This window comes from Cottoperca gobio, chromosome 5, assembly GCF_900634415.1.
Source record: "Cottoperca gobio chromosome 5, fCotGob3.1, whole genome shotgun sequence".
Lineage (NCBI taxonomy): Eukaryota > Metazoa > Chordata > Actinopteri > Perciformes > Bovichtidae > Cottoperca > Cottoperca gobio.
Window position 1 is genome coordinate 15515638 of NC_041359.1, and position 19604 is coordinate 15535241.

Consider the following 19604-nt stretch of genomic DNA (forward strand, 5'->3'; position numbering starts at 1 on the left):
AGACAGAAAACAAAACAAACGAAATGAATTTAGAAAAAACTACAGTTCAGGTTAATTGCACATGCTCAGTCAGAATGCATTCATGTCTGGAGTATTGTCAACCACACAAATGTTTTGCAGTGCGTATGGAGGTAGTGCAGCCTTGGAGGACCGTGCGAGGATGCCCCCGAGTATGTGGGGGCTTTGACAAGGTAGGCATTTTGGAGAGGAAGCAGATGGCCCACATTAAAAGCAAAGGGCCCTTGTGACTGTCTTCAATGGCCCTGCAGAGAACTGGGTAATTAAATGAGAAATTTAATCAGATTCCTCAAATTAAATGTCCAGCTGGATAGTTCTGCAAGAACACCACTGACTACACATTTACCTAAGGGAGTGTCACCGGTGGATGCATAATTCTCCAATCAGCACACACTCATACATGATGATATTCCAGGTGAAGATTACTGCTAAAGTATTCCATTCACAGTTCTGCCAGCAGGAGGCAAAGGGACATCACTGTGTGGCCACAGGAGGGTCGTTTTAATAATGGGGCCTGGGAGGAAGCAACAAAACAGTGTGATGACTGGATGGGGGTTGGAATCAGTGGATTATGCAGGGAGACTATTTTCTCTTTTCTCTTTTTGAACGAGGCTTCAATCTCCTGCATATTCTGAACAGGCCTTGACAGTTGTTGTTTTTTTCTTCACGTTTGATGCAAAATGTTTGATGCAACATTTAAAATAGGCAGCACAATCCAGATCTAGACTTTGGTGATTTGACAATCTGACACGAGCTGGATTTCTGGAGTCTTCCTTATCATAGACAGAAGCCAGACTCTGGGTCCGTTCTGACTCATTTTGCATTCAGCAAATCCAAGAACCGCCTTCCTCCCTCCCTCCCGCTCCGCGCTGGCTCCCTCTCGCACGCAGCCTGTCCTGTAGGATGGGACCAGCAGCCAGATATCCATGCATGCCTGACCGCTAGTTCACTTCCTGGATGGAAGAATGGGACATTTCCAGCACCACTTTTCTTCGCATTGTGCATTGCCCTTTGTCACGCTGACGCCGCGGATAATCACTTAATAATGATCACGTGTAATCGATATTATTCGACCACTTTTTCCTGTAGTTAAAGACAGCGATCGATCGCCGATTGACCCCTCCACACTACGGGAATGTCGCTATCTGGAAGCCCGCTACAGGCACGGTGGAGTCCAACACATTTTGAACAGTTTTTGCACGGCCGTAGTGTGCGTTTCGTTTTATTCCTCGAAGCTAAAAACAGCCTCTGCTCGGACTGGAGGCGAATAAATTTGTCTTTTTAAAAAAGCAGTGACTCTGCAGACGAGCCGCTAACCATTACTTTGATGCTCTGCCTTCGTGGCTGCTGTGCCAACTTCGTTTCTGCTTCGGTCGTGTCTATGTGAATTTTTTTTTTTTTTTTTTAAAGAAGAGAAAAGACTCAAAAACTTTGTCACCCGTTGCCTTCTTGTTGCTCTCGATGAGGAGTCTAACATGCGGAGAATACGGGAACCGAGTTACTGGTGGATTTTATCCTTAATGTTTTTAACCTTGCCCAAACACAAAGACTGTCATCCTGGTAAGTACTTGCAACACGGGTTAGCTTTCATGTATGTAGCCGAACTACTGAGAGTCCATAGTGTTGCATTCTTGTTGTACAGTGAAGGGTAAAAGCCACTTTTGGTTGTCGAATAAATGCTTTTATATGCGGCTCTAGGGCCGAGCCGAGTTCACGTTAACGCGGAGCCGTTTAGCCTCCGTGATTTGTGTGCATGTTATTGATTAGGCAGCTGGACTATGGCGCAAACTATGCTTTTAACGTCACAGGCGAAAACATGCAGTCCTGCTAAACAACTCCTGTTGGACCCTTTTACATGTTAGCTACAACCCTGGCTATTCACACAACGCAGTGTCTCAATAATCTATAAATCTCAGGAAATGGAGCTAATATTTAAAATTCCTGTAAGCAGTCAGATGATTTGTGATTTTGTTACTTTGTCTCCTGTGGAATTAGCAGCATTTCTCTGTCTGTTTTTAAACCTGCAGTTTTGTTTTGGTGTTTTATAAGGTGCAGCCAAGTTTTATTATAGGATTACTGTAGTTGTAGTTTATGTGGAGGTTTAATCATATTTGTCTGCTTGCTGTCATGTGCGTAGGTAAAAACGAGGATGAGGGCGATAGTTAGCGCTGTTGGCTCGTGGATGGATTTGGATGGATGTGCATATATGAGGGGCGATTAATGCCACCGGAGCAGAAATATAGTCCTGGAATATCTGCTTCACTATCAGTTTTGACATGACTGATGTTGCACCCACATTTGTGACCCATCAGATTCTGTGCCATTAAACTATTAAAAATGGACGAGTTTGATGAATATTAACAAGTATTTGTTATAAGTATAGTAATATTAGAGCTTAACACTGCTGGACACCAGTGTATAACAGCTCAAATGTGTGACTCTCGCTTTGGTTTTTAGATAAGGTCATATTTTCACAAGTGTTACCATTGCCACCTTTGATCACAGCTATGACTATACAGTATGTGACCATGTTAAAAACTCTCGGAAATATAGGTAAAATGCCCTTCATGTCACAGGATATGGTGCAACAGATGTCCGCTTTGCCTTTTGAATAGTGTTTCCCAAAGCGCTGCTCCCTGTTGGCTTGCAATAGGGCCTGATTTAGATTAACATTAATGTAAGACCATGGTTAGCCTCACCCAGATGACTGGTTAGTGTAAAGGCTAACATTGGATTGAGTGTTAAGCACACACTGTGACACTAATACTGCTTTTAAAGGTTAAAAAAGGGACACAAATATATAGGACTATACGGTAGCCCAAAGGAAGTCAGATTGCAACACAGGAAAATGGAAGACAGACACCTTACTCAAAATAGTACAGATACTAAAGTTAATGTTTTTTCTTTACACCTCTTAGTTATACTATCTTGATACATATCATACATACTTTATATATATAATTTATATATATATATATATATATATATATATATATATATATACAAAATATATATAACTATTTATATACATACACAATATATATATATATATATATATATATATATATATACATTATTTTATATATATACATTATTTTATATATATATATATATATATATATAGTGTATGTATGTGTGTATATATATATATATATATATATACATATACATACATACATACACTATATATATATACATACATATATATATATACATACATATATATATATATATATATATATATATATATATATATATCTATATATATATATATATATAGAAATACACTTATAATATATGCATGTATATATATATAGATATATATTATATATAAATATATATATATATATTTGTATATATATATATTTTATTATACATACCATATATATATGCCTATATATATCTATATATATTATAGTATATATATATATATATATCTATATATATATATATATATATATCTATATTATATATATATATATATATATATCTATATATATATATATAGTGTGTGTATATATATATATATATATAGTGTATGTATATATATATATTATGTGTATGTATATATATATATGTATGTGTCTGTATATATATTATATCTCTCTATATATATCACTACACTATATATATATATATATATACACTATATATATATATATATCTATCTTTTGTTCTCTATATATCTCTCTTATATCTATATCTCTCTCTATATCTATATATCTATCTCTATATATATATCTCTCTATTCTTTTTTTTCTATCTCTCTCTATCTCTCTCTGTGTGTGTGTCTCTCTCTCTCTCTATCTCTATCTCTCTTCTCTTCTCTCGCTCATCTCTCTCTTCTTATGTCCTCTGCTCTCCTCGTGTCTGTGTGTGTGTGTCTGTCTCTGTCTCTCTCTCCTCTCTCTCTCTCTCTCTCTCTCTCTCTTCTGTCTGTCCTAGTCTCTGTACCTCCTCCTTCTCATTCTCTCCCTCTCTAATGTGTGTGTGTGTATATAATATATATTTTTATATATATATACATATTATATACACTTGATTTTTTGATACCTATATTGATATTTCATAGTTAGAAAATCACCATCGAATAGTCACATATCGACTGCAATGACATGACATCATGTCATCTGAATATAAACATTATTTTGGTAAAATCTACTGAGCGAGACATTTTACACTTAAAAAATGTATGTGTTATTGGTCTCTGGTGGACAAACTATGTGATATTATACACTTACTTCAGCTAACACACACCTGTATATATCTGTGATAAGCTAATATCGGCCTTTAATAGTTTATCAGTCTGGTTCTATTATCATACCATTTGAGGAATTAACTTAACAGTAATTGCATTTACTTTGTACAATCAGTTATATGTTAAATTTAATTTGAACATTGTAGCAACCGGAAAGATTCTAACATCCGAAGTAGTTTGATGTTTTTAATTCTGTGGCATCAATCATACCCCATAGGGAAATCGCAGTGATGTAACACAGGAGAATGGTTCCTCTCTGAGTCACCCCCCTTCTGCCCCAAAATCCCCCAGTTCCATGCTTCCACGTCCTTAGTTTGAGACTTTATTGACTAGTAGCCCTCTAGGCCCCTAACACGTCTGGGTTTCTCATATGGCATGTCTCACCAGACCTCTGGCACTCAGCAGGCAGGCAACACAGGCTGATGGGCAGAGCAGCTCGAAGGTGGTGGAGGATAAATCCAATTTAACTACTTGTACACTGTCACGTAACCGTATTCATCTACCGTCTAGGCCGGGTGACCTAAATCTTTATGATATAAATTTAGAGTTTACATCATAGACAGTATTGCATAACCGGTGCCTAAGTTAACATGAAAAGAAAAGCTTTGAAATGGAGGGGGATTATTTTCCCTCTTAAATCAATGCATACCGGATTTAAAGACATAGCTGTCGATGAAATTGGCCTGATTTTTGAGAGTTTTGTCTTGCGCATTATATGTAGAGGCAATAAACAATAAGATAAAATGATCAGTCCTGTTTTAAAAGGCATGTCTTCTCAGTAACGCAAACGTCTTGGGGTGTTTTTATCCAAAATGTCACTCCCTACACTAACATGGAGATAAATAAAATCTGTACAAGGAATATCTGGAGTGGTTATTTGGTGAAAATGCGGTTATGTTTGTTTTAAAGTTGTGTTGTTGGAATTGCAGCTCCGCAGACGTGAGGACCACAGCTTATAATTTCTTATAGAGGTTCTCCTGATTGCATCACTTAAGTAATGAGGAAATTATTGCATGTTATGTGAATACGGCTATTCAAAAACGGATAAAGGCATAAAGCCTTTGTGATACAGCTGGGGAATAATTGGTCACATAGAAAATGGAACCTTAATGAACAGGATTCGGGATATCTTAATAAAAAACAATTATTTATTTTTGACAGACATAATGGCCATTATTGGCTTGTGTTTACTGTATTATAGGGATGTCCTTTTCTAATAACACCATCACCGTCCACCGTCCTGCGAATAGTATATTAGTGAGCAAACATGCTATTAATGTTATTAATGAGGTCCTGATGTACTGCTGTGCCAGCAGGATGCCAGCTGTCTGGACATCACTGATGTGGGCAAAGGCATCATTATCATCAAGGTCCTCCTCTGCCTTCTCTGGATAATTGGTTCAATATGTACAGTACTGACAGAACCTCTCAAAAGTAACTTTCTGCAGGTTTCAAAATAGCATCAGTAACATATGCTCAGCCTCGATCGTGGATGGGTTCAGCACACGGTTATCTGTTGTCTCTCCACCAGCTGCCTGTGCCACCCACTAAATGGTCTGATGGGGGCAACACTGCAACTCTATTCATATTTCACTCGTGCAGATAATTTGCAGTTTCCTTTTTGCTAGTAATACTCATCCTGTGCTTATTCCTTTCAATTCTTTTGAGCAGGCAGCTTATCGCTATGTGTCTAATTAGTCTGAATACACTTTAAAATAACAATGTCATTTTGTTATTACGAACAGTTGTGACTTAGTGTGTTGTTCATATTGTATGATGGGGGTTTATCAGTAACCACTATTGTGGTGTAGGAAAAGCACCCCAGCGTGCTTTCTTCAAACTGATCAGCCGTGGAAAAAGTATTTTATTAAAGATATACTAAAGATGTGAAATAAGCTTCCTTTTTGTTATTCCACACATAAATTGTGGTTACCGATAACATAAAATCAGTTTAGTTTATGCTACAAAACACTTTTTAAGAAATATAGGATTATTATGTTCAATGACATTAAAAGTACCCTAAAACTAAATAAATAACATTTTTGTTTTTTTGGACAGAGACGGCAATCATAAAAATGAGACTCACCTTCACAAGCGTTGGCAGAATAATTTAAAGTTTGAAAGGATTTCTTGTAGTAGAGTGTGAATTATTTCTTTCGGGTTCAGTGTTAATGTTGCAGAATGTCCTCACTGATCGCAAATGGTCTTTGAAAAATTGGTCATCGTTTCCCATGTGTAGCCAGGGCAAGTGTTAATAAACATTTGCAACCTTGTATTAGTTTAATCATTTATGATTCATTTAAAAAAAAAAAAAACATGCTTCACGTCTGATTTTTTGGCCGCAAGGTCATTCCTTTGAAAATGTTTGGCCATGTTTTGAGATTTATAAAAAATATATTTGCGCCGTGTTCCCACACCAGATGTAGCGTTGCTGTGTGCTCCAAAGAGTCATCTTAGGCACCAAGAAATCAAATTAATAGACACTGAGTGTATTTTCATAATATGAAATGCTACTAGAACATGATGAAAGTGCAGCATGTTGGCAGTTAGAGACTGTGCTGCTCATTAAATGTCTCTAGTAGTGTTTTCTTGTAAACAAATAAAAGTTATGGTTGCATTCAGTTTTTTTTTTTCATTATTAAAAGGAATTGTGTGTATCCTTGAGGTCTAACAAATAAGTTGAATACGCTTTCTTCTTCACAAAATATTTGCAGAGCAGATTAAAAAATATTTTTTGTATCCCACAGTGGATACATCTGGATTCTAGCTTTTAAGTCTTCTTCTTCCCTGCCTTTGTTGGCGCATTGCTTTTTTTTATCATTCAAAATGGTGTGAAATCAGAGGCAGGATGTGGATCGCTTCACCTGCAGGAGTATGCACACGCAAAACAAACAAAATGGGGAGCCCCTCATAAAAACATTGATTCATAGTGCTACTAGCAGTTAGAAACTCAACAGGGTCTTTTCTTTTTTTTATAAAATGTTTTGGATAAAAGTAGTTGAGAGAGTGCAAAGACGGATCCCCAGCAGGGTGGATATACAATGCATGTTGAAGAAATATATATATATATATATATATATATATACATACATACATACATACATACATACATACATACATACATACATATACTCTACATATACTCTACCACCTATATCCTGTTTCTGCCTGCTCTTTAGTTGTATGTTATTCTAATTAAATTAGAAGAGGATCAATACCTAGCGTACCGTTTCCAGGAGCCGCAACTCACCCGGAGCGACCAGCGGTCATTACTGGCGAGGTCGTCCTGTCTGGAGATGCTGCCATTTATAGTCGAGTGGACTATTTCAGTTGATATGAGCCCAACATTATGAGAACGATGCTTTATTTAAAGGGTAATTATAGTAATTTGACATTAATTGTGATTAAACTGTTTATTTGTATAACTTATGTTAATCAAGGCAATCAGTCATCACTTCATTACTTGGTGTGTACAGATGAGTTCACTCGGGTCTTTCAGCCAAGATACTCCAAGCTGGTCACAGTAGCATTTTAATCATGACTCACCGCCGCGTACACACACACACACACACACACACACACACACACACACACACACACACACACACACACACACACACACACACACACACACGAACACACACACAGACACAGATTTCGACCAGGGTGGTTAAAATGAGGGAGGATAAATGCTTTTGGGGAAACTAGTGTATTTATTTTCTGTGCTTCCTGACAATAGTGATTAATGTCCAGGCAATAAGGCACTGTCGCTGAAGGACGTATACTGCTGCATTCAAGGACTTCGCCATATCAATAAATGTCCCGTGTCCTTCAGTCGCCTCGTCCTCTCTCTCCTTTAAACAATCTTTCCGAGATGTGTTACTGTGTCAGCTTTACGTACAGCTGGTCTGTCAGTCAACACTGCCCTGTAGAGAGTGGACACAATGGGACCTTCAGGCTCCCGTTTCCCCCTTTTTCCTGCATTGTGCTATTGTGGGTCAAATGAGAATGTGTTTGCTTTGTGCTCAGTTTATTTTTTTTTTGTTGGGCTACATTCAAGACTGTCTTTTTCAGAGGCGAGGAAAAGCAAATTCAAAAGTAGGCTATCCTATCCACCAGGCTCATTTTCCCTGTCGTGAATTATGGCGACAATCACTGAAGATATGGGATTAGGCTGTGCATGTTTTATCAAGCTCAAGGTGCTCTGCAGAATGCAAAATAAGCTCGTTGAATGAGAGTCAAGTTGCATTTGATGAATTGAATTTTAACCTTCGCATAAATTATGTTCTTGTTATTTTGTGCCCCTGTAGGAAATTTCTAAAATATATCTGTGTATACCTTTTTTGTTACTATGCATCTAGGTCACTTTTAGTAAAAAATGCAGTCACTACAGTCTTTATATAGACAATCTCAGTCTTTACCCGGCTCTTGAAACTGAACTGTAGTCACTGTGTAGAGTAGTTATCGCTGTCGGGACAGACAAGTGTTTTGTTCAAATAGAACGGCAACATAATGCTTAAACGAAATTGAAATGACGCCATGCAAACCTGACAGTCCTTAGATCTTTGGTATCGGCTGTTTCCGTTAGCAAGAAAACACCCGAGAGTTTTGGTTTATGCAACTGGAAGCTTTAGCCGTGTTGTTCCTTTTCAGTGGGCTGCTTTTTAACACAGACTTTTGTGTAGAGATTTATTTTTGAAATAATTTGTTACGGTTTTACGTCTTTTTTTCGTTTAGTTTTTACTGTCTGACAGATACATGATGATTATTATGGGATATTCTACAAAATCTGATTGCAAAACATAAACCGACATTTTTTTTATTACAACCCCTTAAATGTAGTTATTAAAGAAATGAGACCAAGATATGTACTGAGATATACATTTGTGTGTGAGAGTGTACCTCAGTAAACTAAAAGTCTTTGTAAAGAGAGCGTGTGATTGCTGCAGTTATAATCAGCAGCTCTGTAATCTCCAGTTTGGCTATTTTGATGAATTTAAACTCACTTTTCAGACAACATATAGAAAGTTGAGGATGCAGACAAAATATTGCGTCATCAGGCTCCACCTTTCTAGGGTTTTGACTGTAGGAGGTCTGTAAAGGTCCGTTACTTAAGGCGAGAAAACGGCTGTCACTACCCAACAGCCTAATACCCAAAAGATTTCCTAAAATGTTGCCATCTTTCCAAATGGGTGTTAGACTTAGCGATGATTAAGAAGCTTCCAATCACCAACATTAGAGCTGCAGCAGTAACTAAGACGGTCGAAGGCTAAAGAGAATCCACTGAATCATTGACAAATGTGGGCACTTGGAACTTAAATGCCTTCTTTATCGAGGGTGTGTGATAAGCAGGTTGCTTTGACATATCGCATCGTAGTTTGATGATGTATTGTTTATTTTGGGATATACACAAAGCATTTTTCTAGACTAGAATTGTACTAATAGTGTTGATTTGATAATTGGATAAATAACTTATTAGGGGTAATTAATCATGAGCATATGACATAAGAGGTAAATAAAGAAGGAGTTGAGTTTAACCCTGAGTTTATATCCACTCTTCCCCTCCAGTGCTAAACCCACCTCATTAATTCCTATTTGAAAGCATTTTCCCCCCTCCCTAAGTTAACACCCTGAGAGATCAGTCCCCAGGCTCTTTCCTTTGGGTTTCGAATGAGATTGATGTTCTGTTTGTTTCTCTCACACACTTCAACCGTCTCCCTGGGAGCTTTCTCTATTTCCAGAGAACGCTCTAAAACAACAATGGAGGAGGGGGTCATCGGTATCTAAACATGTTACTAAAAAGACGGGCAAAGCATTTCAGGTGGCTTCAGGCATTTTTCATGTACTTAATATATTGTATCTGAAAGCTTACTCTGGGATGTTTAACTGTTTCACAAAGTACATTTTGTGGGAGAAAAGCGTAGTATTGGAAAAATGACAGCGGCAACTAGTGTGAACATTCGGTGTTGGTTAATTTCAGAAGCTTCCAAGGGAGAAGATGTGCTGAGTTGGATAGTTTTCGAGGCGGAAAAGGAGTTTAGAGACTACCCTATCGATCCTGCTGACATGCTCCCCTTTAGGGAATGCAAATGTTTCTGTTATTCAACAAAAACATTCAAACCCTCCTGGTAGTGGAACCCTAATTAACTCGGGATTTGAATACCGTGGCCTTTTCCTTTTGACATTTCAATATTTCAGGAAGCCATTGTTAAACGCTTCCTCAAAAAAAAGACAACTCTCGTCTTTATTAGACAGTGAAAAGACCACACGGTCAACAGTGGAATTGGTTGACCATTTTAAATGAAATAAAATAAAAAACCCCTTTGCATTTTAGCAATTCCTGCGTGTGTGCTTTATCTGCAAAATACTGGTGTGAGCTGAAGGTGTGACAACTGCTGTTGTTGTCACTGCAAATGTAAACTTCACAACACAAGTGTTTACCACAGCAGAAGAGACCTATCCCCAGGTAACCACTAATCACTCAGGGGTGCCCACACTTAGCAGCCAGCGCAAGGAAGATGGGAGCTAGCAACCACCAGCTTCAATCGCCTAATCATCTGCGTCGCTGTAATGTTTACAATGAAATGCTTTGAATGGTCTTCATGGCACAAGTGACATTACTGGTTGCCATCTTAATATAATGAAAGTTGGTTGCTCTCGGACAATAAAAAACAAACAAAAACAAAAGGTTATTCTTGTATTCAAGCCTATGAATATTATAATTGTCTTGTCAATAATAGATGAAAGTATTCTTTATTAGGTAAAGAGGATTCAGGGGCCGGTACAGGACATTCATCTTAGCACTGGCAGCGCTTACCCTTTGTTCCCATATCTAAAGATAACGGTAGATATTGCCTAACGGCAGTGTTAAGTAATCTGTCTTTGATCGTACTCGGTACCAATAGCAGTATATGAGCAATAAACCTTTACATGAACTGTGAACATTACTGTGAACGCAGCGTAGTATTTGCCTGGTGCGAGCAATGGCGTCCGTTCAACCAGGACAACCTGCTCGCTATTTTTTATTAGGTACTCTGAGAAATAAACCAAAATATTATGATAATGTGTAGTTTTTGTAAGATGGAGACATATAGGGAACATTTTTATTTTATTATATTTGTTATGTTATGTGGGGAATTTGACAAAGCTGTAAAATAGACATTGCATTACTAGCATTTTACACTCTTTACAGTGTCCAGCTCAAGTTTCTTCCTTTAACGTGTATTGATCAATGTTATGATCAATTACCCGTAGACGGATCAGGCAGGCCCACATCGACTACTGCATGAGAAAGGTGGAAGAGGCACTTGCTCATGACTGGAACCAGTTTAGGTGCATGAGATGCAATATTTTCCAATAAGTGTGTTGATGCATATCAACTGATTTGATAGTTGTTTGTATTCATGGCCCAACGAAGAACTAATGTAGATCAACACATTAGCACAAATGGCAGTTTATTTCTCTCTGTTACTGCAAATGATAAAACATGTCTGTGTTCTCTAGGAAATTAAAAGATGTCAACGTTTAATTCAAATCTATAAATGTAGTAGAACGTAGCAAGGCATTGAGTAAATATCAGTAACTTATATTCGAGGGGCCGCTGTGAATATTTCTCTGATCTTTTAATACCTGATAAAACAACTCTTTCATACCCACGATGAAAAGTGGTGCTTTTCTGAGATAATGAAGACCGCTCTGGAATCTTAAAGGCAACTGGATATGACTTGAATTTAATTAATGGTAAAAATCACAGAAACAGTTGATTATCAAAATAGTTGTAGATATGTTGTCTGTTGATGGCTTAGTTGATTAATCGACTAATAGTCATTGGAAGTTCCTGATTTTTGCACAAAGGAGGAAAGAGCCTTGGTAGAGCTGAGAGAGGGACCAGCTCGCAACAACCACCATGGTTGACTGTGATGATGATCAAGTTAACACACTTCATGATATTCCCTTAATGCAACAACAACTTTCAAAAGATGTGAAGCTACATTTTGGAAGCCTAAATTCTTGTACTAAAACTGTAAGATAATCTAAGTGTGCTTGTCCTAATGGTACGCATTCTGTCATGTTTCAGGCCATTGGAACTGCAGCTAAATAAACTCACATCGGCTTCACCACTCAGATGAGGTAATGATTCTCGTCTGCTCGATGGGAATCATTACCTCGAGTCTAAGCCAAGTACTGCTAAATTAAATGCAGTTTTTTTAGCCTTTTGTTTGCTCCTGTGCGCATTGATCTTATGTTCCTCAGCCTTGAATTGGTTTTGCTGCAGGTTTGACTACTTGTCGGGGATGAAATTGGTGCCAAGGGGTCTTCAATAAATTTGATGTACAATTGTGTGGTTGTCTATTGATAGTCTACTGTTGATTTAAGCAGAAATGGATTCATTTTCACATCTTAACCAGGCAGCCTTGTATGAAGACAAGGCCAAACAAGTGTGTGAATGCGAAGGAGCTGTGGTCTGAGCAGATGTCCTCATTTGACACAAGTTATGTGGTATACACTGAAATGCACCATTTTAAAAGTCTTGTAATCCCTTTTTGCTAATTAGCGGCCGCCGTGACATTCCAATTCCTCCATCACGATACCGCTAAAGTTAATCAGCAGGAGCATGTTCTCATTGTTTGGACCACAAGCTATGAACATCTATTTAAAGTTGTTCTGAGGCAAAGAAATACCACATTTAAAATCACAGATTTAGGTTCAGAGTTGACTTGAACTTTATACATTTTTGAGGAAACTGAATCTGAAACCTTCAAACTTCACTAAATGTATCACGGTGTCTTTATTTGTCTTGATTCAGTTCATAGCCAAATGTATCAGTTTGAACAGTTGAAAGCATACTGTAATTTTAACAGCGGCGATGAAGGTACTTACAGGAGGACGACGATATCTCGGTGTGGTTGCCATTTTTGGGCAGTTTAATGAAATTAAACTTGGGCTCCAACTGTCCAAATGTCAGTAAATAGTGAAACATGTCCATCCCAGTGTCTCAAAGTACAAGATGATTTATTTAAATGTCTTGTTTTGTCAGTTTAAAACTCAAAGATATTCAGTTTAACATGATATAAAATGGAGAAAAACAGGAAATCTCCACATTTGAGAGGCTGAAAAACGTGTAATGCAGTTTACACTATATGTTGGACCCTTCTGGTCACACAGGTCTCATTTCTCGAGTTATGATTGTATTTACGTCCTGGTCCTGGTTCTTGAGAAATAAATAATGAACTGCTATGGTAAACATTAGATACTTGGCTGCTAAATAGGTATCAAGTGCATTCCTGTTCTTCAGGGTTTTATTTATCGTTTTTAAATCCACCCTTCAAGTATTGATTAGAGTCCAACATCAAAAAGCATTTAAAGAGGAAGAGAGGAGGTCGGACTGCTTGTATGGCCCCCGGCAGGTATGAAGAGCCTGTTTGGAAGTGATTCATTCAAAGTCCTAGTGCAGCAGTGCTATTATTTATGGCTAACATTGAGTCATTTGCCCGGTGAGCTTTTTCATCAGTACTCGGCAGATGTTTTCTACTAGAGCACATTTCCACACGCATTTGATTCCACATATGTTCTTGAATTTGCAGCTTAATAATAGTCATATTTACAACTGAAATCGCTTTGCTGTAGCGACAGCAACATAACATTTCATCCCGGGTGTCCAGAGATCAAATCACCAGCTCGGCAGTATCAGTGTCACGCTCTACCTGCTGCGTTCAATGGGTCCCATTTACATTGCAAGTAATCAACCATCACAATTCATGAACACCAGTAATCCGCGAGTAGTGTAATGTATCCACCAGAGGTAGCTGAATTTATTTCAGAATCAATAACTAGACAATTCATGCAGGGCTGCACACCGTGTCCTCGGGGATGACCTCATAAGGCACTTACGCCATCCAATTGCCACATATTGAAATCCTCACTTTGCACAGTAAATTTTCTTGACATTGTCAGAGCTGTTATGTACGGTCCTGACACTGTGTCTGGCGACACGTTTGAAGGGTTGTTTATTGTAGTCTGGGAGGGGAACAAGCTATAGCTATTTTATTAAAGAGGTCACCAGCCCTGAATTTGTTTAATCTTGTTAATGGTTTCCATCAGAGGCCCTGACGCACTCAATCAGTGAGCGCGGCAGCTATTTAATGCACTTACTTTACTGTACCAGCGTTGCCCTAGAAGCACACTCACCAGCAGATTGACGCATTCAGATTTACTCTATAATTTCACAATTTCTAAGGTTTGGCCATTTATTGTATTCAGCCTGTATGTGTCTAAATGTTGACTTCCCCTCCGGAAGTCATGCAGTTTTAATTAGTAAAGAGTCCGTTTGTTTTGGTCAAACAATAGAACAATAGTTCTTTACCAGCTTCTTGTGAATAAATGGCAGTATATTATATATATTTCTTTTGTTAAAGAAGGCTGAATACACTGGAGACTTTCATCGAGACCTTTTTGCCCACATGCTCGCTAAAAGTCTTTTGATGCGCTGTGTTTCTCACTTATTCCTTGTAGTAAAAGGTTGAAGAACAGTGTAGCACATGGGACTTTGCTCTATTCACGCCTCATCCCTTCTTGACTTATATGAATCATCACAATATGCTTTTTTTTAAGAGGGTTGGAAACTGCAGGAAATACAGGTGTCCGTAGTGAGAGCTGGTTGAGAGTTGGTGAAACGTTTTGATTTGATCATTAGGAAATGTCCTTATCCGCTTTTCTTCACATACGTTTAGAGAAAAGACTAAAGAGCGGCATAATGGAAAAAGTTGAGCATGCCTCCTTTGACCTTCCTCCTATTCTGCTTGCTTTTTTGTTCAAGTTCCCCAATGAAACAAAACAAGTTTTGTTTTGAGATTCTGTCTCTATATCCCCATATGAAGTTGTATTTTAGGGTTTTCAGCGCCCTGCATGGCATTGACAACCTCCGCTCTTCTCTGTGAATGTGTGCAGTTGCAAGTCCTGTCAATTAACATGATGACCAAAGAAGCCAGACCTTGACATGCACACACACACACACATGCTCATATACGCGAAAGGAAAAAAGATTAAGACGAGGCGTAGAGGGACTTTTTGAAATTGGTTTTTGGAATTTTTCATTCTATGAAAATTTATTTCAATGAGTTACTCGAGGAACAATTTCAACTCTAGACTAATGGGCTTAATTTCAGCTAATATGGCTGCCTTTCTTTGGCCCAAGGGTGCTGATGTCCTCTTTGCTGAAACGGCTTCTTTGCTTTTAGCTGTGTAGGCCTAAATATTGGTATTGGGATTTGAGTTGTTGTTTTATCATTTCTGAGCTTGACGTTATAGCCTTAAGCTTCGGCTCCCGCTGCTCCGTATCTTTGGCTGATCTTGGCAGTTCTCATGTTCCCGAGGTCCTTGGTGTGACTCAAACACTTCCGGGGATATCGAGCCACATTCGCCCACTTCCCCGAGGAATGAAAAACACATGTACTCTCAAGATCAAGCTCCCTTCTTAGCCCTTTTCTTTGCTCGACCCCCAACCTCGTTTTACCACTGTGACTTGTACTGATAACCATGTAAACCTCCACACGCTGCGGATTGAGTCAGGTGTTTGAAATAAAACACGTGCTTGACCTCTGATATTGCTGCTCCCAGATTCTTTGAGAACCGCTCATCCAAACCACTTCGCACTCCACGCTGCACTTCATGGAGTCCTCGGAAAGGAGTCGATTGGATGAACATTTGTTGACAGACAGACTCCTTCCATTTCAGTTAGACGAGCACATTTGAAATGTAGGTGCGTTTGTCATAAATACACGTTAGTATTTCACCAACAGCAGAAAGCCAAGCAGATGTTCTCACATTTGCTAGACGCCATGCATTGCTGATGAGATTGTACAGATGGCAGCTGTCTCCCGCAGTATGCACACTTGTTCCTCATGTACATAGCGACTTTGCATCACCAGTCTGCCCTTTATGCACTCTTGATGCCTGTGAAAAACACAGCTCACTTCTGTTTAGTACACATTCAGACAGAATAATGTAAAAGTTGTTAAGACCGCAGTTTGTCTAATTAGTAAATGCAATGATATGCCTTCTCTCTCTCCCTCTAATTAAAGGACGAGCTGAGAAAATGGGGCTGGGTGAGGTGCATGAGCTGCCTTCCCCGTCTCTCAATAACTACTGTCAACGTGTCCGTACGTAGCTGTATGAATGTAAAGCAGGCCGATGCTGGAGGAGAATGTCAAAGATAACAACGCTGACTCACTTGTTGGAAAGTAATTGATTTTATTCAAACGTGCGTTTTGGTGAAACGCTTTAATAAAGTGCACGCTCTTCAGGGAAGTTAGTGTTGCTGACTTATTTTCCACATTTAGTTTTTTTTGAGCACTTGGTTGGTGAAGACGGGTCAGGACACTTACGAGAAGTGAGCTCAGTTAACGTTCCTTTGATTATTGAGCTAAAATAAATGGAACTTTTCTGATGGCTTTTAACGGTTTTGGATTTCAGTTGTTCCACTGCAACGTGTCCTTCCCAGTTTTAAATATGTGTATAACACAGCAGAATTCTATGATTATCCTATTGCCCTTAAAGGATAAGTCTGTTGACATTCTCTATTTGTCTTTGGGTCAATAAATGCCAACACCAAAACCAACAATGAATTGATCACACTAACAAGTGTTTTGTGGAGTTGCCAAAACCTGAAATAGCTTATTCCTCGGTGCCATATCTAAAAATGAATAAAAACACATCAATGAGCCACTCTATTGTTCCTCCGTGACATGTTACTTCATTACCATTAACACAGGCGCTGCAGTTTATTTTGAGGCAATCCCACATACCCCATCCTGCTTCAGTAATTACTCACTCACATACATGCGGCTGGAAATAGTCCCCAACAAATACACTCTGTGAACTACTGTTTGCTAGAAACTACAGTGCCCAGCTGTTTTAAGAACTCATTTAGGTTTTTCGTTATTGTTTCTTAATTGAAAGTATATATTTTGGATGTGTTTAAACCAAAACCTCTGTAGGGAAAGTGTAATTTAATCCACATTGTTGGTTTTGGTCTTTTCATGGGATTTGTTGATAATAATAAAACAGAGTGTCACTGAGGATGGGTAAAAACAAATGAACTGATCACTCCTTGTCTTGTGGACGAGCTTAATGAGTATTCATTTATTCTTATTGTAGTCATTACTATAAGGCACTATAGCGATCTGTAGGGGGAGCCTGAAGATGGTGGGTAACTCACAAGCAGCAGAAGTAGCTGAGATCTGGTCCTGAATATGTTGCGTTGCTAGTTATCAAAAAAAAAAGTTGATATCATGAAAAGAAATAGGCCTAGTGTTCTATATTTAGACCGGGTTTTTTATTTCTAGTGTTCCATTTTCTATTTTCGGCTTATATAGGCCGTTAGCCACCTATTACCATACGATGCACTTTTACTGTGGAGTTAAAGTCATTTTCACATGAATCACATTTATGTGCCAAATCAAATGTTTATCACATGGGACTCTGTTCCTGTGTTGATAATAGGCACTAACTCTACTTCGGTGGAAAGGATGAGGTTGATGATTTTGCGTTGTTATATGCATGCGTGCATTTTCTTCAGAAGTGCCTCCACACAATTAGTAGAGCAATCTGAATATATTTATTTCCTTTTTTTTCTCTTCTTGAATTTGGTCCCATGTCGTCGGTTAATTAATCTGGAATCGGCTACATTAAGCGATTTTTAAGAAAACCATCTCAAAAGAAAGGCATTCACCAACCATAGCTTTTGTGATCTTTTAGCTGCATGGGGCTTGAAGATGTGTTACTTAAAACACCTTAACGGCAGCAATGTGTAAATGACATGGTCATTGTAACTCGGGATGCATTTTATGGCTCATGCGTCCTATAATTATCCACCTGGTGACATGGACGTGCCAGCAAGGCTGTTCTTCACATACCTAATGCTAACACTGTTTTAAGATTGATATTTAACTCCGGCCCCCAATGACTAATGGAAGTTAAACGCTCCTATGGTTGTTGTTAGGCTGCTGTTTTTCAAGGGCTCTCAGGGGTTCCTGGCTTGTTGTTGAGTGCGATATTATGGAACAAATAGCAGGGCGTAATAGTGGTGTAGATGATTTAACCGCCCTCAGGGCAATGAAAAGAGGAAAAATAATTTTGTATGCCTAGACGTTGTACTAGGTGTTGTTCTGTCGGTGTTTTGAAGCCTTTTATTTCCTCCGCGCTTCCTAAGAACATATTCAGATGTAAAAATCAGGCAAAGTTTCACAATGTCTAAATGTAAAAATACCTTTCTTACACCAAACTCTCTGCATAGAGCATCTCCTTTTTAAACTGCTGCTTAACCTACATAATTACCATTCACGTGTGTTTTTCTGGATTTATGAATGTTTGATTGCTGTGCAGCTCTCCTCAGTCTCCTTCAGGCCCGGCTTCGACTGTGTTGTCTGCTCGGTTCTGTCAGAGATGCTGTGGCTTTAATCCTTTGCCCACAGGGGACGGCTGACATGGATGAGAGTAAACTGTTGACATGGTGCTGTCTCCTATGCTCTCTGATCAAAGACGGTGCAGCCCTACTGTTTCACAACCTGTCTTCAAATATGCTCCGAGTGTCTGCCACAGAGACGCCCTCCATCTCTGTTTCACACTTTATGTTAACCCCTGGGTTTTCTTTCCATAGTCTCCTGATATGTCTGTGGATAACAAAGCATTCCATCATATTAGTAATTTATGACTTCACCCATTTAGCCTCTGTGACCTCCCTCCAAGAGTTGAATTTGATTTGGAAAGCTTTGTGTCAAGTGGTTCATACGTAGTGGAGACCATTTTTAGAGACAGCAATGCGCCAACTTTAAGTGCAGGGAAGGACTGATGTAGTGCTTAGTTTAATTAATCCCCAGTAATGATGCAACTATTAGTAAGAGCTGAGCTCGTCTTAAGTAGCTGGGTGTGTGCGTGTGCGTGTGCGTGTGCGTGTGGTGTGTGGTGTGTGTGTGTGTGTGTGTGTGTGTAGATGTGTGCAGATGCTTATGAACTATAACACTATCTGAAGGTGGTGTATCTTCAGGAGTCCAGGGAGTTTCTGGTGTTTCTGAAGTGACCTTTAACCTAGTGGGACTGAAGTCTGACATACTGTTGTCATGGTTACACCCTACAAAATAAGAGAAAGGGACCTCCTGTCACATGTATAATGTAAATGGAGATTTTAAACTGTTAATCTTGTTGGGAAAATTCTTAAAACGAGCATAATCTATATCTGTTTTGGTAGATATTATATTATGTTTTTTAAATATTTATTGCTTCTAAGTTTTTGCACGACTATTGATTGACAGATAATAATAAGCACTAATAT

General features: G+C 38.6%; 1 protein-coding gene across 2 annotated transcripts in view; it reads left to right on the forward strand.

The window, feature by feature from the left end:
- The first annotated feature begins 553 nt into the window (after positions 1 to 553).
- Positions 554 to 19604, forward strand: part of ca16b (carbonic anhydrase XVI b) — a 95530-nt gene continuing 76479 nt past the window's right edge. The window contains exon 1 of one of the 2 annotated variants that reach the window (XM_029431135.1): positions 554 to 1578. In XM_029431135.1, coding sequence (XP_029286995.1) covers positions 1494 to 1578 — 85 coding nt within the window. In that variant the 5' untranslated portion in view covers positions 554 to 1493. The remainder of the gene's footprint in view (positions 1579 to 19604) is intronic. The other variant, XM_029431134.1, reaches the window with a different exon arrangement.